Raw genomic sequence first — 21599 nt, 5'->3', positions numbered from 1 at the left:
AATTGAGAAAATTCAAAGAATAGCTGTGACCCTGTTTTGTAAAGTTTGAATAATGGAAAATAATGTCTATATCCTTTTTAGTTACCATTTCATCTCTCTGATCTGTTATACTTAAGAGATTTGAGTGCAACACTTAACTGAAAATCAGATAGACTGTGTTATTCAGACTGCAAACCACCACAAAGTATCAGAAGTCTTTTTCACTTCTTCAGTACCTTGTTACCATGCTATTTTGTGGTACACTATATACACAGAATTTAGGCATTGTGTCTTCTGCATGGTGAATATTTACTGCTGTTGTGTTTGACAAGCCACTGTGGCTTGTCAAACGTATTCCAGACATGAGCTAGCATGTTTTATTGTTAAGGGTATGACCATGATTCTTGTCACTATACGTCAAAGAGCACAGGAAACTCAAGAATACAAAGAATGGTTCAAAAATGGCTTCAAACCCACACAAGATAAACTATCAGAACTTTATGGCTGCAATATCCTACTATAAAAGCAGTGCACATTGGGTAAAACATCATGCAAACAACTCAGCCAGTCTCAACGCTGAAAGCAAGAAAACAGCTGAACAAGAAACAAGAAATTGACTGCTCTCAAAAAGATGAATCACTTGATCACTGCAATCACTTTCACAGTCATCTTGGGGATTGTATCAGGAGCCCCACTACTCACCTGTGATAAGATCAAAGATGTCAATCAAGGAAAGGACAATCAAGACAGATACCTGGTAATATTGAAAGACCCCAAAAGCTACCAGGATGCTGAATATGTGATGGGAATAGTAGATCTATACCAGTGGTCTCTGGAAATGAATGTTTTCAATGTCCATGACAATTCAGTAAAAAGCCAGTTGGAGCTCCTTGACAATGTAGGATTGCAAGGAACACTTTCAAAACAAGCACTAGTTTTGGTAAGCTTTGAAAGTCCAATGTACTCACTATTGTTAATATGGACTTATGGTTGATGGTATGTTAATGTTGTATCATTAACGTACATAGGTGTGTATGGACAGCAGAGTAGAGTCAATCATAACAGGCTACCCAATGATACCAGAGCTTACTGAAGGTTCTGATGATGTCACAGAGGAAGATACTGTTGACTGCTCCAAACTCATTCTTACTGAGCCATACACTGGTGAAGACTACTTAATTGTTCTCAAGCCCAGAGCATCTACCACTGATCTGTACAACATCATCAGTAGAGTAGAAATAGAGAAACTGAATGATGAATCTCTATCCTTTACATATCACTATGCAAAAAGAAGGGGAAAAGCAATTACAATAATTGTGGCAATGAACACAAAAGCCCTTGAACTGGTAAGCAAATGTGGCACTTGTAAGAGATATACAATTCATCTATGTAATCCTACACCTACAGGTATGTAAGGAGCCAAAAGTGAAAGCCATCAAGCCAACTATAAATGATACATCTGTGATTAACTAGAGTGATGTTCCTGGAGCAAGCCTTTTTAAATTTTGCAGTGCAGTAACAACCACACAAAATTATGTGACTTATACATGAATTATTATTGTACTGCACAATCATTTTTAAAATTGTTTAACATTGTTCTATGTAAAACATAATATTTACAATTAAACTACAGAGAAGCATTCCTATTGAGTCAATTTGCTACTATTTAGGAGTAAGGATGTTACATAATGACTATAACCACATCCACATTTGATTATAAGATAAAACAATAAATTTTGGCTTTGCATCTTTATTGCACTCTAGTAGAATAAATTTTCATCTACCAGCTAAGCCTTGTTTTACAACAATCTGGCACTTAAAGAAATCATAGACAATTAATACACACTATTATCTGGCCAATGAGGCTTATAACTACACCACATCAGTATGCAAAGAAGAAAGCACAATTTTCACACATACATTTATAGCTTCATGTTTCTCTAAATGGTACAATATTAATGAAACCTTTCTGACACTGCATTAGTCTACCTGTCTTGTGTGACATCTTGGGTTGTAACTGAGTTATGCAATCGTACAACCAAAAATAAAGCAACCCAACCAATAAATGATGTGCACAAGTAGGCAGTTTAAAATGTATTAATTCTGTAATATGTAGAGTCAGTGTTGATTTGAGAACATAGATAAAAGTGTACTCACTGGAACCTCTCTTAACAAACTTTACAGCATATAGGAGTGAATAGAAGCTGAACAAAACCTCTATAAATTTTGTTCTATCTCTTCTGAAAAAATTTTATATTGTAGAAAAAGTTATATATTCTTGGCCCGAAGTATCCATTATAGAGTAGGTCTGTAATAAATACATATAGTTGAAGTCTTATCAGTAATATAATCAGCTAGGCCTTAATTGGTGATAATCAGCACATCATTCTTTCATGGCTGTTTATCTGCTGAAGATCCTAGCATGCCATCACATGCCATTGCCTCACTTATGCTGTAAAACGTGTCCATTACAGTCATCTTAAGGCCAAAATTTTCTGACCTTATAGCAGGTAGCTGCATTACCACTTTGTGGATCAATGGCCAAGTAGTTTAGACAGGTGACCTGATTATACTACATGCATTGTTGTAGAATTAATCTAGTAAGGTATAACATGCACAATTTAAATCTAACTGCATGGCAGTTGTAATTTATGTGTGCTCACTATTACAAAGGAAGTGTATTACTACTGTCCTACATAAAAATTGAACAATAATATTATTATGTATGTAGCAGCTATTGTATATAAAATATGTACTATATGTATACACTGCAGAACTGCAGTTAACAGTAATACACATGTCACTGTTTGAAGAAATTTTTCATGGCATTTTTAACGGTTTGGAATCATACCATGTACAACAGGTGACTGAAGTTGATCATTGAGTATAATATGAGAACAATTGAACCCAGTGCAAGAACAGTATTCAATGTCTTATATAGCTTTCTTCTTTGTGTATCTCACATTCCTCTCTAGCTTCCCCAATCAAACATACTATAAATATCTCAATGTCATCAGCTACCTGGCATGTTGTTGCCAAGCACACTAACCGTGAACTAAAATTTGATAGCATCACTAATATATAATAACAGAACATGAGACTCGGTTTAATTTCAGCATTTGAGCAACTCACACAGAGCAGCAATATTGTTTGGCTTCACGTGGTGCTTCTACATAATAAAGAAAGTATGTGTGAACAAAGAACATACTAAATCTTGTACTAGAGATGTACTAATTTAACTTTTCTGAACTTGATACGATCTAGGAAGTTTTTACTGATCTACCAATATTGTACTGATCTACTATCTTTTATCTCAGAAGTATGTATGCGATGACTGATCTGTTACAGGCAGTTTTTATAATCTCAAACTAAACTTATTGGTCAATTGTTAGTTGAATAATAGGACACCACCCAGACAGCCAACACCCACAAATACTTTAATGCATGCTTTCACCGAGAATTACTTGGAACTTGTAGGCTGTTGTAGCTGAGATTTTGATAGTTCTAGACTATTTGAAATGGTGTAGCACATTCAATGTTTCTCCCAAGGACCTCTGGTAAGTTTAAGGGACTACGTTTTAGTAAAAAAAACAACAGTAAAATTGTGTGTATTTGTATGGCTTCTTGTAGTTCTTAGTAGGCATTCAGCAAAGAAATGATAGTATACTTTAGTGAATAAGTTTAGTATGTTTGAAGACATGACAATTAGAAAGATCGGTATTAAATCGGTAGCTTCTAGAGAAAATCCTGATTTTGCTTAAATCGTCTAGATCAACACTAATCCGATACTAGATTGCAGTAGATCGGTACATCTCTACCTTGTACACATATTGAAACTATACCAGACACAATCATTAATAAAGTTTAGGGAAAATAATAAGTTTGATTAGGGATCAAGAAGTAGTAAAACAAGGTATTTACTGTATAATAGGGATCATGGAGGCTTGGGTTTTACTGTCCAAAAATATCATGCAAAAGCCCGCTTCATAGTAGCTACCATCCTGGCACCTTGGCAGTATTGGTTAGGTATAACCAAGCCCATGCATCATAACTAATTCCAATTCAATTCCATTATGCTAGGAAATGAGACTTTTGCACATTAATTCTTTAGTTTTAATTTACTAGTGCAATGACCGCATAAAAGCATGTAAATCACATCAATTGTATATTATTGCTGAATTGTCATGTACACTGTATTATGGAGAATTAATAAACAAGTGAGCAAGTTAATGAATTTGATTTGCAAGTTGTTACAAGAGTTGTTACATTTTTCATACTACGTACATATGTTTATACATTGCTAATCACTTGGTGTGTTGGTATATACCTAACTATGATGTGGGTTAAGTGCGCATTTTCAAGTTTAGAACAAACTTCAGTGAACTTGCAGAGAAACTATTCTATTAGACTATCTGTGTATAATACATTCAAAGTAAGGAAGTTTTGATTATCTTTTCACCCAAACAAATATCAAACCAGATGACTGCATCCTTAAACATTATAATTGTGTTCATGTTTCATGGAACTGCAATTTTTATATTATTATTATATTGGACAGGAAGTCATATCATGACATTTTCCTGGAAGTATTTAGTAATGACTGTGATGGGTTATTTGAGTATTGTTAAATGTAAAACTCTTAACAAATCTGTTGTGACGTACATTATCACTTTGTGGTAACTGAGTCATGAGAAACAAGCAACATAGCATTGATATGTGTGCACAAGCTGGCAGTTTAATTGTATTAATGTATTGAACCACTAATAATTATGTGGACATGTTGGGATCTATTGTGGTTCTTTCAAATAACTCTGTGATGAGGTAAAGTCACTCTACAATATTGGGATGGTATGTGTAAATAGGTAGGCAACTAGCTATTTAAAATAAAACTTTATATCATAATAATTTTGTTTTACAGGGTGAAGACTAGTAGAGGCTTGTGCACACAGTCTGGTATCCATGACAATGATGACAAAGAGTGAGTACTATTGCTATCAAGTCTACCAAATAGAGAAGTAATAACATTAAATTATGACAGAAATGGTAGAAGTCAATGTGTTTAAGAATGCAGAGCTATCTAGCTCACAATCTCGGCTCTTTTTTCACATGCCTTACAAGAATTTTGTTAAGTTGTGTTGTGCTCGGCGGGAGTTGTGTAAACACAGGAGTCACACAATATCCCCTAAGTGCTATCTGTCTTCAGGCAAACTTTCACCTGCCCACTAATAAAGGCAACCAATTCCACCAAGGACCTATCTCCTCAAGCAGCCGGCTAGTAGCTACTGGGCTCTTCACACTGCTAGGATTACTAAACTGCTATATAGTATTTTGTGCTTGCCAGTACATGTCTTTTGTACCCACAGAAGAGGTCTGCTACTTATTGTGCCAGCAAAGCTGTATATATGTGCCAGCAAGTGTAATATCTAGTGGCTTAAAAACAATCTTCATTCCTGATAGTATGGTGGGAGTCCACCATTCTAGATTAAACTGAAAAATCTATGTACTACTAGTATGATTATTATTATTATTTTTTCTATGTATTTTTCACCCTAGTCAAGAATTATGAACATCAGGATTGGTACTAATGTACTAATGTATGCACCTATATAAAGTTTCAAAAAAGACATTAAGACACAGACATAGGTTTGCCCACCCCTATCTGTGCATTAACTAAAATTAATCTTACAGTTACGACTCAGTGATGGATACAGGGGGTTGCAATGGTTTCAGCTGAAACCCCTCTGAGAATAGTGCGCTCCCCTAATTTATTTATGACTTGTTGTGTGGGTGATAAAATCACCATGAGTTATACATAGTGTATTATATTAGAACTTTTCCTACTGGTGAAACTTCATACTTTTACCTTTGAAGATGTTCAACAACAAGTAGACCTAGTGACTTTTTTTTGGTCTTTGACTTACAGTTGAGTGGAACCTGAAATCCCCTCTGCAAATTTCTAGATCCGCCACTTTGAATTCAATCAAAACAATTGCATTGATGGATTTCAGTACCAGAAAGATTGACTGAGTGGACAAGAGACGTATGTATCACTGATACAAGAATAGTTTTACTTTGTTGAATTAATCAATAAAGCGACTGTGTAATGTACATACACTAGTTGTTAGCTACAACTTGTATTATCATACATCCAGTGTAAATGTTGAAACAACAATTGCTCTGTGTTTGTACAAACACACTGTACTAGTGTATCAGTTATTATATTATTGCCAAACCAAAACTTTCAACTGTCTTAGGTCAAAGTCCTACATGCATTAAAGATTTAATCACTAACACATTATTTTCATTTCTAAACCACATGAATTCAATGATTAAGCATACCATTGCCCACACAGTAGTAAACCCATACACTGATCACCAGATGGTGACATGTACAATATATCATATCAGACACAACAAAAGGATGAACTCATCTTAATGTATAGAATACTTGTGTTTCAAATAGGACGACACTCCACATATGTAATAAAAGAATCATGGCACTGATGCACTGTGACTAGTGCTGTAATATTCCTACTTAAAAAGCTAATTGTATAATGTCAAATGCCCTGAATTCTATTTGCATCTTATACAATGATGTTTTAGAAAAAAATGTTTAGCTACAAACCCAGCAAGCTTATTAAAAAAATTAGTTGTTATATGGCACATAATATATGCAAGTACGTATACTGTATACTCCTAAACACATGTAGCTATATACAGTTCTAAAGAAGACTACTCTAGTCTCAAAAATATCATGTTACAATTATAGGAAACCTTAAGATAGTTGTTTGTACTAGTGTGGTGGATTAGATGCTATTGCAATAGACTTGATGTACATGTTAAAACATTTACGTAGCTCCATCAAACTAGTCAACAGGTTATTGATATCACCTAGGTAATATCAAAACTGGCAAGGTACAATAAACTGTACGTATAGCCATTTTTAGCATTGCAACAGTACGAATGTGCAAAATTTTGTAAGGAATCCATATCATGTTAGATTGTACTACATGTAAGTGTAGCTAAGTCCTTGTATGGTAAGAAATGATGACTACCATCAAGAGTTAATAATAGTAGTAGGGAGGGTAACTCTTGCTACCATATATATCCATATTATTCACTCGTGAGTGTTGGTGTCATGGACACAAGATAACATGGAGAAGCATTTTCTGTTCTCCTATAGTAATGTCCTGTGAAGCTTTAATACCAAATTTTGTATATAGCTATATATATATGGAGAAAGAAAATAGCTTGACTTGTCACACTTACAGCAGATTTTCCAAGCACATTTTTGAAGTACACCTGCATAAAACTGGTGAAAATTGATTCAATTACACAAAAGTACAAATATATTATGCAATGAAGAACTCTGGCATGCAGCCAGTGAATATCACAAGTAAACATTAATAGTCAATATCAAATTTAATACAGTCTGATATACTGTACAGGTGTATTCCCTTAAGCTTCTTAATATATATGCAAGTTCACTTGTGCAAACTCTTTTACCTACATGTAGGTATGTACGTACAAGTTGAGCTGAGTCGTCAACTCATGGATAGAACTACACAACTTCTTGAAATTTGGGTTATTGGTAGACCTGCTATAGAACATATTTCAAAAAATTTTAATTTAGATGTCTGGAGTAATTTAGATGTCTTTTAATATTTTAATTTAAAAGGCCATAAATTTATGACCAATCAAAATTTTCACTATACATTTCTATAGGGAAGCCATAAAGTACATAATCTGTTATGGCCTTTTCCCATGCTTGTAATGGAGCTAGTGTCTTTACTGTCACAACCAATCATCTAATTGGCTGAAATACTATTTCTCTTGAAAAAATTCTGTTTTATATAGCTGTTTCCTCAGGGCTCAGCTCAGTGCTTACATACTGTAGTCCACAACTCTAATTATATACTTAATAATTATGTAGTGATATCATTAAAAGTGTATGGCTACTCTAAAATACAGCAATATTGGCACATCCACAACATATATACTAAACTTGTAATTGAATGAAGACATAAGGCCATTCACTCACTGTACATACTGGTCAAAGTACCTTAAGAGCAAAAGTCCAAAATACAATTAACAAATGGTGACTTCACAACAAAGGAATTCATTTCCTAATATGGATGTGTGAAGTACACATACCATGCAATGATGGTCAAATGACTGTGACATGAACACCTGCCAGAAATTTGTGGTCTAAAGTACATAAGTGTAGCATATGTAAGTGAAAAGGTTTTACAAGTGCTAATACAAGACCCCTGAGTGGGTAAATAAATTCTTGAGATTTAGAAAAACTGAACTCAAAAATTTCAACAAAAATTTAATATGTGACAAAAAGGTACCTTTTTCACACACAAAATTTGACCCATTTCTTGAACTTTGAAGTGTCATAACATTATTGTCATGGCTCATAATTGCCTGAAATCTTTCATGAGTGTAGCTACAGTATCTGGCTACATTTTGAAACCAAGAGCAAGTTAATCAGTACAAGGACTCAAGGGTTACATCATTTTATTTGCTGGTATGTAAAATGTGTGGAAAATTAAGGTACCCTTTCGCAAATCCAGTCACATATTAAGAATGATCTTATAGATGCAACACTCATAGAAAAACACTTAGTTAATTTATTCTTATCAATTAGTATGAATTAATATTATAAAACAGCATTGTTGATACATAATCAATGTTGGCTTGGTAACATGCATTCAAAGTAATCAATAATAGAACATTTAAATTACCAGCTAGCTGTTGTTGTATAATAAAAAAGCTGCACAAATAAGAAACCAGTTTAGATTCCATATGAATACTGAAATAGAAAGCAGAGATGCAAATTTTTAGTACATATACAATTAGTCATTTTCTAGGATGCTTTTAATTGCCAATTCAACAATAATTACAGTATGATATAGAGCTAAAGATTGACATTTATAAGCCAGGCAGTGTTGAAGTAGTCAGGCAGCTGTCAGTTTCCCTCTGTGGCCACCGTTCATTCATATTCTTATGCAAATGATGTCACTGACATGTGCTCATTTTCTCAAAAATAATCTCACTTTAAGATACTATATACTATTGAAATGCTCCAACAGTTATAAGCTTAGATTAAAGCATGAGAAAATTCAAAGTTACCAGCGGAATAGCTGTGATCCTGTTTTGTAAAGTTTGAATGATGGAAGATAAATTAAATGTCTATATATCCTTTTTAGTTACCATTTTATCTCTCTGATCTGTTATACTGTACTGTAGAGCACTTAAATATATTACCACCATGCCAGATTGAAATGAGTGTAGAATATTGAAGGAAAAGATTTGAGTGCAACACAAAATCAGATAGACTGCTATATTCAGACTGCAAACTGCCACAAAGTATCAGAAGTCTTTTTCACTTCTTCAGTAACTTGCTAACGTGCTATTCTGTGGCACACTATATACACAGAGTTTAAGGCACCATGTCTTCTGCATGGTGAATATTTACTGCTGCTGTGTTTAATGTGGCTCACTGAGGCATAAATAAGGATTATGCCAGACATGAGCATGTTTTATTGATAAGGTTATGACCATGATTCTTGTCATTATACGTCAAGAGCACAGGAAACTCAAGAATGCAAAGAATGGTCCAGAAATGGCTTCAAACCCACACAAGATAAATTAGTAGAACTTTATGGTTGCAATACCCTACTATAAAAGCAGCGCACATTGGGCAAAACATCATGCAAGCAACTCAAAGCTGAAGAGCAAGAACAGCTGAAAAAGAAACAAGAAACAAGAAATTGATTTCACCCAAGAAGAGATGAAATGCTTGATCACTGCAATCACTTTCACAGTCATCTTGGGGATTGTATCAGGAGCCCCACTACTCACCTGTGATAAGATCAAAGATGTCAATCAAGGAAAGGACAATCAAGACAGATACCTGGTGATATTGAAAGACCCCAAAAGCTACCAGGATGCTGAATATGTGATGGGAATAGTAGATCTGTACCAGTGGTCTCTGGAAATGAATGCTTTCAATCTCCACGACACTTCAGTAAAAAGCCAGTTGGAGCTCCTTGAAAATGTAGGATTGCAAGGAACACTTTCAAAACAAGCACTAGTTTTGGTAAGCTTTGCAAGTTCAATGTACTTACTATTACTTATGATAGATGGTGTGTTAATGTTGTATCATTAATGCACGTAGGTGTGTATGGATAGCAGAGTAGAGTCAATTATACCAGACTACCCAATGATACCAGAGTTTACTGAAGGTTATGGTGATGTCACAGAGGAAGATACTGTTGACTGCTCCAAACTTATTCTTACTGAACCATACACTGGTGAAGACTACTCTATTGTTCTCAAGCCCAGAGCATCTACCACTGATCTGTACAACATCATCAGTAGAGTAGAGATAGAGAAACTAAATGATGAATCTCTATCCTTTACGTATCGCTATGCAAAAAGAAGGGGAAAAGCAATTACAATAATTGTGACAATGAACACAAAAGCTCTTGAACTGGTAAGCAAATATTACAGTTGTAAGAGAATATACAATTCATCTATGTATTCCTACTCCTACAGGTATGTAACGAGCCAAAGGTGAAAGCCATCAAGCCAAACTATGATACATCTGTGATTAACTAGAGTCATGTTTCCGGAGCAAGCTTTTTTTTAATTTTACAGAGCAGCAACAACCATACAAAATTATGTGACTTATACATGAATTATTATTGTATTGCAACATCATTTTTAACTTTAATTTTTTCTATTTAAAACATAATATTCACAATTAAACTAAAGAGAAGCTTCCTATTCAGTCAATTTGCTACTAGTTATGAGTAAGGATATTACATAATGACCATAACCACATCCACATTTGATAAAACAATAAATTTTGGCTTTTGCATCTTTATTGCACCCTAGTAGAATAAACTTTCATCTACCAGCTAAGCCTTAAAAATTGTGTTTTACAACAATCTGACACTTAAAGAAATCATTGACAATTAATAGAGGACTTGCAGCGTGACGTAAATCATCGTAATTGCTAAGCAACCGTAGCTGTCGGCCATGTTTTGGGACAGTGTTGTGGCTAAAAAGCGCTTTCTCAGGATTTGGTACAGGCTGTAATGAAGGGAATCAGTGTTGAGTTGTGTTGTAAATACCACTCAGCTCATTAAAAAGGCAAAGAAGTTAGAATTGGTGAGTAATGTATCAAAATTTAGTTAGCCACCTATTTCACGAAGCCAATGATAAGATCCTCTATTTTAAAACCAGTCCCGCTTCCCAGTGCCACTATACCCAGCGCTTAGTGAATAAATCTTGTTACCTTCATTCTGACCCAATATGCGCCATACAAAGTTGTCCCGAAACATGTCCGCCTAGCAACCATTGCTTCACGTGTGCAAGTCCTCTATACACACTATTATCTGGCCAATGAGGCTTATAACTACACCACATCAGTATGCAAAGAAGAAAACACAATTTTCACACATACGTTCATAGCTTCATGTTTCTCTAAATGGTACAATATTAATGAAACCTTTCCAACACTGCATTAGTCTACCTGTTTTGTGTGACATCTTGGGCTGTAACTGAGTTATGCAATCTATTTACAACCAAAAACAGCAACCCAACCAATAAATGACGTGCACAAGTAGGCAGTTTAAAATGTATTAATTCTGTAATATGTACAGTCAGTGTTGATTTGAGAATATGATAAAAGTACACACTGGAACCTCTCAACAAACTCTACAGCATATAGGAGCAAATAGAACAAAACCGTTTTTTATTTTGTTCCATCTCCTCTGAAAAAATCCTTATATTGTAGAAAAAGTTATCCACACAAATACAGCCAAGCTGTGAAAAAAGGTGCGGCCTTAAAAAGCCTGTGTGAAAAAAGTTGTGAAATCAAAGGTGGCGACCAACACATGGCTGCAATGGTGTATTAAATTTTATTAGCATTAACATCATTGCAGCCATTTGTTGGCTGCCACCTTTGATTTCACAACTTTTTTTACCCAGGCTTTTTAAGGCTGCACCTTTTTTCACAGGTGATCAGCCGTGATAGCAGTGGCTCAGTGGTTAAGGATTTGGGTGTTCAATATGGAGGTCCCTGGTTCGAGCGCTGGTCAGTAACTTTTTTCGACATTTTTTATGCACCTTTTTAATCCCGCGGTAACTGTTCTATTAGAGTATTTCAACTCCGTGATTTACAGTTGTTTGGTTTTTGCCTTGTAGCTCTGAGGCTGTCAATGCAATTTCTTTTAAATCACAAAAGGTTTGAGCTATGATGGTTAACCTACATGCATATCGATTTTTAAAGTTTTTCCCATAAGTTGCTTACCTTGTAGGCGTGACAACAAGTTGGCCTATTTAACTGCAAATAATCGTCCAGAGCTCTATGAATATTAATCAGATTTACACCAAACTTTGTACGTGATACATTCTGAAAGTATACCAAAGCTCAAGACAATTGAGCTAGCTACACATTTGCATTTATAATGGTTTTTGTAAAGTGTGCAAAAAGAAGAATCTAAGCCCCCCCCCCCCCCCCCGAGCCCTCTAAAAGAAGAAAGAAAAACAAAGAAATTAAGCCAAATGTTGAAGGCTTATATTTCATGATTGCGTTAAGTAATCTTGCTCAAATTTGGTATGTGGGGTCCTTAAGGTGGAGGGCATTTGCAGTATAAAAATGATTCCTATTTGAGGAGGGAGCACAGAGCTATGTATGCATGAAAACCGCGTTTTATTTCTCCCTGTAAATATACTCACGCCGGATTTCTTGGCCGCACGATACACTACCGTGTGTCTTGAATATATACTTGGCCCGAAGTATCCATTATAGAGTAGGTCTGTAGTAAATGCATATAGCTGAAGTCTAATGAGAATTATGTGGCCAATATGTAAAGGTGACCAGCCAATTCAGGTGGCCATTAAGGGATGTTCCACTGTATATCTGGTAATACATTCACCTGTGTACAGGTGTTTTACTGGGTAAGATACTTTGACAAACAAATTGCACTGAGAGATGCATTGCTAGGATCTTCAGTGGAAATCAAATGATGTAATAATCAGTAATAATCAGCTAGGCCTTGGTGATAATCATCACACCTGTCTAAAACTACTTGGCCATTGATTCACAAAGTGGTAATGCAGCCACCCGCTATAAGGTCAGAAAATTTCGGACCTAAGGTGACTGAAATAGACAAGTTTTACTGCATAAGTAAGGCAATGACATGCGGTGCTAGGATTCTTCAGCAGATAAACAGCCATAAAAGAGTGCATGACCTAATTATACTACATGCATTGTTGTAGGTAAGGTATAACATGTACAATTTAAATCTAACTGCATGGCAGTTGTAATTTATATGCACTTACTATTACAAAGGAAGTGTATTACTACTGTACCACATAAAAGTTGAAACAATATTATTTAGCAGCTATTGTTTATAAAATATGTACAGTATGTATACACTGCAGAACTGCAGTTAACAGTAATACACATGTCACTGTTTGAAGATATTTTTCATGGCATTTTTAGCGGTTTGGAACCGTACCATGTACATCAGGTGGCTGAAGTTGATCATTAAGTGTAATATGATAGCAACTGAACCCAGTGCAAGAACAGTATTTAATGCCTTTATAGCTTCTTCTTTGTGTATCTCACATTCTTCTCTAGCTCCTCCAATTGAACATACTATAAATTTCTCAGTGTCATCAGCTACCTGGTCTCTTGTTGCCAAGAACGATAACCGTGAACTAAATTTGATAGCATCACTAATATATAATAACAGAACATGAGACTCAGTTTAATTTCAGCATTTGAGCAACCCACACAGAATATTTTGGCAACAGCAATATTGTTTGGCTTCAAGTGACGCTTCTACATAATAAAGAAAACACAAGAACCAAATAACTAACCTATAATAAAAAAGATACTAAATCTTGTACTAGAGATGTACCAATTTAACTTTTCTGAACTTTACCGATACTGATATGATCTAGGAAATTTATTACCGTTCTACTGATATTGTACTGATCTGCCATCTTTTATCTCATAAGTATGTTAAAACTGATCTGTTACAGGTAGTTTTTATGAGATTTTATAATCCCAAACTAAGCTTACTGGTCAATTGTTAGTTGAATAGTGATCACAGTATTATTACTGGAATCAATACCAATGGTTGTGTGGACACCACCCAGACAATCAACACCCACAAATGCTTTAATGCATGCTCCTACCAAGAATTACCTGGAACTTGTAGGCTGTTGTAGCAGAGATTTTTATAGTTCTAGACTATTTGATAAGGTGTAGCACATTCATTGTTTTCTCCCAAGGACCTCTGGTAAGTTAAAGGGATTACGTTTCAGTAAAGAAACCAGTAAACGTGTGTGTATTTGTATGACTTCTCATAGTTTTCAGTAGGCATTCAGCAAAGAAATGTGGTAGTATACTTTAGCGAATAAGTTTAGTACGTTTAAAGACGTGGTGATTAGAAAGATCGGCATCAAATCAGTAGTTTCTACAGAAAATCAGTTCAACTGATGTTACTTAAATCGTCTAGATCAGCACCAATGTGATACTAAATCGGTAAATCGGTAAATCTCTACCTTGTACACCTATCGAAACTATACCATACACAATCATTAATAAAATTTAGGTAAAAACAATTTAAGTTGGATTAGAGATCAAAGAAAAAAGTATACATAGCTAAAAGTAGTGAAACAAGAGAGGTTGTAGATATAATAGTGGGAATTTAATCCATAGTTTAGTTAATGTCCAATAGTATACTACCATATTATCTGGTATTAAACACCAAATGTGCAATGTTGGCAATCAAAATGCAGTGTCAGGATAGTGTGTTTATGCAAGCTGAATATAAAGCCATATACATCAAAGTGTCCCCAGTCTTTTACTTGGATATACAAGATTATAGCAGTTGTCCTCGGCTGTATATGAAGCCATATACACCAAAGTACTGACAGTCTTTTATTTGCGTATAAACCTGTAATATTAGGGAGTATGGAAAACCGGGATGCCCAGATCAGTATTATATTTGCTATTGGAATCACCTGCAAGCACTAGCATGCCACACATTATAAAGACTCCACAGTGGAATGAATGAAATTTGCCTGCTAATATGCTCTATAACATTTCTATTATCCTTACTTGTAACAAATCTGCAGGGTACACCATGAATAAATATGAGAGTGATCATTAATTGGAATATGCATTAAATCATTTATCTGAAAATGATCTTTCTCAGCCAAACTTCATCTAAGCATTCAGTGGCATAGCTAAGGTGGGTACTGGTAGGGCACAGGCCCAACCAATCAGTTCCAGTGCCCTACTAACTCAGGTACTCACCGTACGTAGCTAGCTATAGCTAAATTGTGTGATACAAGGTGCAATATGAAGCCTCCTACAGCTACGTAGCTTATTAAAATGTACGTACAGCTAGTGTCCTACTAGAGATGACAAAATGTAGCTGTAAAATGTCATCAAATTGAATCTCAGCATGTAATTTTCAAACATTTTCCTAGGGGGCATGCCCCCAGATCCCCCCTAGCTGCAGCATGCAAAAATGATGTGCTTTGCACATCATGGTTGCTGCAACTTGTATGCATACAATGGTGCCCAACCAATCCTTCTGGGATAGCTACGCCACTGTAAGCATTCCTAACTACACAATCGCTACAATTCCAAGACATAGTTTTGTTACACTTACACAAGCTAGCTAGCCTACTGATGGTCATTATTAGAGGCATACTTCAGTACAAAATGGATTGTGGTGAGTTAGCACAGTACTAGCTAGAAGTTGCATAATCATTTGGTTATTAGTTAAGGGTATGGAGTGTAGCTGAGATATATAGCTGGGTTGTTTTAGGATGTATGGTCAAGTGCACTGATCCTAATTAACACTCACTTTTCTGTTGATTTATCTTGTACCATGCAGATTTGCTACAAGTAAGAATTACCAATCAAGCCAATATGGCACAACAGACTCTGTTGTAGCTAACTAGAGGCCACTGGTGATGTACCTGTATATCAGCGGTGTGGCATTGGCACAGTGATCACAGTCTATAATATCATGCATACAGCCATGCACAACATACAAGTGGAACTTGTTCTTGGTTATGGCTCTACAATGTGGTACTCGTACTTTAATGTATTTTAGTGTTTAATAATATTATACTTCCCTCTCAAGACATGGACTGCCATCAATAATAATAATATAATTCGCGTATCAAGTGTGTTCACTTTACTCTGACTATTGAAAAAGGTGGCCAAATTACCAGCCAATTAGAGTTACAAAGAATTAATTTAGGATGTAGCAAGGGTGAATGTATAGAACACAGTTGAATCATTAGGATTCAATGTTGCAAGTTTATAATTGTAGTAAGTTGTATCAACTTAACTTTTATTCTTGGCTGCTTCAGATATCAGCTGTTTTGGTTGCCAGTTACTTATATTTGCCTGTTTTACAGCCAAGGTATTCTTTGGCAATCATAGTCAGTTGTAGTGACATTATTGATTCTTGGCCGCTCTAGATATCAGCTCTTTCAGTTACCCATTAATTTCATGGAGTGTTTTTCTACAGATTATCTGTTTTACATGGGGTTACAGATACTTGTAGTTTCTTGGACGCACCTTTGTTTTACAGCGAAGGTGTTTTTTGGGGGGGATATCACTAATTTTTGTCAGTTATATAATTTACAGACCCAATGTTCAAGCCATGGGGGGTGTATGATGAATTCTGCCAATGACTGTTCTATTAGAGTATTTTATTGCCTGACTGTTCTATTAGAGTATTTATTGCTTGACTGTTCTATTGGAGTATATCAATCATTCTGTACTTGTCAATGAACAAAACCTGCTATGACCATTGCCATAGTGCCCTGAGGATGACCTATCAACTTGGTTTGTCACTCGTAGAGCTAGATGCTTTGCTAAGGGTTATGAAAGAGATCACAAACATCATACTATTATTTTTATTTCACTACATAAAAACACACATTTAATCATATACAAGCACAAGACACTCACAAAATGTGCAAACACTATACACATGTTCACAAACATACACCACATATTGGTTGTACTCAAGTTAATATCACATCTCTTGTGAAATGCTCTTGTAGGAGAGATGGTAGCGCCTTTACTTGATGCTAAAAAGTTCTTGCAGAAAAGGAAATTGTGTTGTAGATACTGTTTAGTGCCAGTTAATTACACAGGTCACTCCATAGTTAAGCCATGAGGATATCCAAGCAAGTGTCTTTGGTGTTGCGACTGATGTTCCAGGTTAGTTGCATGTATGTTTAATTTAAGGTTAAGTTCAGTGCCTGCTTGTTCTTTTACAGGTCTCACTTAACCTTGTGTCGTCATGCAGACATCTGAATATTGTGCAAGCTGTGTGGAACAACCCCAACTCATATACACAATCATTGGCAACCACGAACCACATGCATATGTACATTCAAGCAATCTGTTACAAAAGTTGAAAGTCACAACACAAGCTCATACCAGCAAACCACGAACCACATTCCAGCAATTTGTTACAAACTTTGTTGCATCATGGTATGTGCATAATGATCAATTAATGAAAGCCACAACACAAGCTCCATGGTGCATTAATGGAAATAAATAAGTTCCACCTGACTGACAATCATCATGTGACCTATTTAGGGGATATCCCTTGGAAAGACCCTGCACAGTAACACTTCAAGTGAAAAGTGAACACACTTGATACGCGAATTATATTATTATTATTGATGGCAGTCCATGTCTTGAGAGGGAAGTATAATATTATTAAACACTAAAATACATTAAAGTACGAGTACCACATTGTAGAGCCATAACCAAGAACAAGTTCCACTTGTATGTTGTGCATGGCTGTATGCATGATATTATAGACTGTGATCACTGTGCCAATGCCACACCACTGATATACAGGTACATCACCAGTGGCCTCTAGTTAGCTACAACAGAGTCTGTTGTGCCATATTGGCTTGATTGGGATCAATTGCTAATTGTGCCTTCACCATATTCCTTATTCTGCATAGCCTCACTTCACTGCTGAGTCATCTTCAGAGACACGTCACACCTACAATATATAGTTAATTTCAATATAGCTAACTTAACTTGGTTTTTGTGTAGGTTGTGTTTTAGTATTGTGGTTTTCTGATGCCAATTAAACTCCCTTGCCTGTGTACGTATGCATATGTATCATTTCCACAGGTACACGCACACTGCTCTGAGTGTTCCCTATGGCACTGTTTATACTTGCCCAATGGGTAGGTTGCAACGTTGGTGTATGTACTTGGTTGTATGTGACGCGGTCCTAGTAATAATAATAAAAATAGTAATAAAATAATAAATTGTGGAAGACATCTTGTACTGTTGTGCCAATTGTTATAGGTTCCTTGGGATCAATCCCTCAGTTCTGAGTTACAAAAGATTGGTGCTAATGTAAACTCTATATCCACCATGCAGAAGCCAGTTATACTAAGCACTTGCAGAATTTTAAGCCACTATTTGACATAAGAATTTATTAGTAATTGTAACTGTTTATTAGATTATTATATTTGTGCTGTAAGTAATAGTTGTAACACACCTTTGAGGTTTGTATCCGATTTGTAAACACTCCACCCTCAGGCCGCACTGATTTGTAAACACGACACCCGAGGACCGCAGGCCCGAGGATGGAGTGTTTACAAATCAGATACAAACCGAATGGGTGTGTTCTAACTGATTTGTGTATGGGGCGTGCGCAGATCAAAGACGCCCGTTTGTAACGGCCACAACATCCCCTATTTGTTAGTGGGTGTGTTATGAATTTCAGTCAAGTATCATTATCCAGCTTCCTTATAAGGATATGATTCATCTTTTAAATTTTACAATGTAAGCATAATATTATTAGAAGTTGTAAGTGTTACTGTGCAGCTACATTACTTCTCTTTCATATTTCCGATTACTACATTTCTTGGATTAGGTCATTTGTTCATGAATGTGTGACAGGCTACCCATGTCATAGCTGTACTAATTGTTAATTTAGTACCAGTGATCTGGTAGACTACATGGAAATTGAACAGCCTTTCAAACTGCTTTCTCTATTCCTGAATGCTGTTTGCATGCAGTTTTGCACTAATGCTGAGAATTATGTCATTTAAATTTCTATCTTTATGTATGAGCTATACATTTATGTTTACTTCAGTATCCTTGCAGTTTGCTTGCATGTAAAAGTTTAATAAAGTACCCCAGGCATATCTCCTCTGAAACCAAACTCAAACTGTCACCTATACCACTTCGGTACATAGTACACACCTCTAAAATAATTATCATTTGGCAGGTGTTTAGCTAGACCGTTAATAGATTTTGTAACAGCTTTTAAGACTTCACAACCAGCCTAAATGGTAACATTCAACGATGATTGTTTGCACTACTGAGAGGTGGTGATTATTTAGATAATATACCATATAGTATACAAACAATCACCTGTCAGTAGTGTTTCATAATTGAATTTTACCATTTAAGCCATTATGTTGTTTGCTGCTATGTGCATATAAGTACATCAACTATAACAAACTGTATAGCTACAGCTGTTTAGCTGCTCAGAGTGACTTCCCCTTTCCATTGATGTGGATCTGAACTTGTTTGTGCCCCTCTCCTTGCTAGCTCCTGGATTTTCCCCTGTAGTGGGGCTCCTGATACAATCCCCAAGATGACTGTAAAAGTGATTGCAATTAAGTGATTAATATTTTTTTGAGATTTTTGTGCTTCTTATAATCTCTTCTCATTGTTCTTCAGTTTTATTTTCTTTTCTTTTTGCCTAAGGTATACTGCTTTATTGCAGCCATAAAGTTCAGTTGTCATATGGTCTAGAAACCATTTTGTGGGTAAATCTTTCTGCTCCTGCAGGGTCATTTTTTTTGTTCCTGGATTTCCTGTGGTCTTTGATGACACAAGTTAAAAACTTACCAATTATGTGGACTCTTTTGTCAAAAGATACATGTTCTAGAAAATAGAAGCATACAGTAGGTTGGATTAGAACTGCAACAGAGATGGAAAACAGCAAAACACATTCCTTCATCTGTAGTGTTACATGCTGCATTAGCTACCATGTATGTTTTGTGCCATACGTACTATTCATTACAGCAGAACAGAAGATGCGCTACAGCCTTTTGTATCACAAATAGGTAATTGGTGTGGCAACACCTTGGGCAGTGTGTTCTTGTCAGGCTCAAGCAGTGTACATCCCAGGGTGTGCATGACAACAAATAGGTCAAGAGTTACACATTGACAATGCTCAAATAGCCTATCATATTACTTCCAGGAAATACAGGGGTATGGCAATATGCCTTCCTGCATGTCCAATATTCTAAACAAATCTGTATGTAAATATAGCACTTTCAAGAAACATAAATGCAATAAGGAAATAGTCTGGTTTGATAACTGTTTAGGTGAAAAGATAAATTAGCACTTTGTCACTTTCAAGTAATTATGCACAGATGATATACTATTACATATAGCTACTTCTTCTATAATAAGAAGCACTGAGAAGTTCACTGACTCATGATATTTGGGTCAAACTTGAAAATTTACACTTAGCCCATGTCATATAGGTAAAGGAACTACAATAGAGGTGGAAATAGCAAGCATATTTCTCCATTCATGGTGTTACTTACTGCATTACAATCAAAACTTGTGTTTTGTGCCATACTATTCAGTACAGTAGAACAGAAGATAAGTCATGGGTTAGTAATATAAAGACTTCTATAAAGTAACAGTCTGATGAAAACTTGTATTGACTTCAGCCTATATTACTCAACTAACCTAAGAAATACAATGTAGGCTATCAAGACAGTTTTGTCGAATTTACAACAACTATTTAACTCAATGTTGGGCACACTGAATTATCAGTTTGCTGATTATGTGTCCAATTTCTTAAATGTAATGATTGCAATACATGAATCATGAATTGTATGAATACATGTAAAATATTTTACTTATGTACAGTCACTTAAAACTACAACATTTGTTTGGTATACTATAAGGAAATGATTCTATTGTTTTGCATTTTCATATCTGTATAATGCTTTGACCAGTATGACATGCAGTCATTTTTACTACATACAAACATGTAATGGAAATATATAGCGGAGTGGCATGTGGCAAGGGTAACATGGGCAAGCAGTTGCTCAACGTAGGAAGAGAGTGTTGTTGGACAACCACTAAAGCACAATTGATAAAAGTATAAGAGTATAACTAGAGATGGCTTTTGTTGCCATGTTGTCGGTGCTGCTACAGTACTCCACAGAAAATGGTGAATGATGACGTGAGGAAGGAGTAGCAGCAGTGATGAAGTTGAAATTGTTGAAAGAGTTGCAGTCAAGGCTGTCCTGCCAGTGACCTGGAGAATGGTGTAGACTTCACTAGATGGGGAAACCATATGTGTGTCAGTCTACAGCATGTAGGTGGCTGGAGTTGAAGAATTGATTGGTTGAGTGCACTGGCTAGCTGCACCTGGTTGGCTGGGGCCAGTTCTAGTGGTGGCTTTTCTGTTGCCATGTTGCTGGTGCTGCTACAAGCAGAATAATAACAAGAACCATTACATTTCTTGCACTGCAGATGATTT

General features: G+C 35.8%; 2 protein-coding genes across 2 annotated transcripts; both read left to right on the top strand.

Annotated features, from left to right (window-relative positions):
• Positions 1-544: 544 nt before the first annotated feature.
• Positions 545-1612, top strand: LOC136261319 (uncharacterized). The gene is made up of 3 exons (XM_066055304.1): positions 545-919; positions 1008-1325; positions 1387-1612. The coding sequence occupies exons 1-3, from the start codon at positions 611-613 to the stop codon at positions 1450-1452; spliced, it is 693 nt and encodes a 230-aa protein (XP_065911376.1). The 5' UTR covers positions 545-610; the 3' UTR covers positions 1453-1612.
• Positions 1613-9713: 8101 nt separating this feature from the next.
• Positions 9714-10762, top strand: LOC136261345 (uncharacterized). Its single transcript, XM_066055336.1, has 3 exons — positions 9714-10087; positions 10166-10483; positions 10546-10762. Exons 1-3 carry the CDS (start codon positions 9779-9781, stop codon positions 10606-10608), a joined length of 690 nt encoding a protein of 229 aa, XP_065911408.1. The 5' UTR covers positions 9714-9778; the 3' UTR covers positions 10609-10762.
• The last annotated feature ends 10837 nt before the right edge of the window (positions 10763-21599 follow it).

Source organism: Dysidea avara, chromosome 7, assembly GCF_963678975.1.
Source record: "Dysidea avara chromosome 7, odDysAvar1.4, whole genome shotgun sequence".
In the NCBI taxonomy this organism is placed as follows: Eukaryota; Metazoa; Porifera; class Demospongiae; order Dictyoceratida; family Dysideidae; genus Dysidea; species Dysidea avara.
Note: the sequence above shows the minus strand (reverse complement) of the source record. Positions and strands in the feature narration are given on the sequence as shown.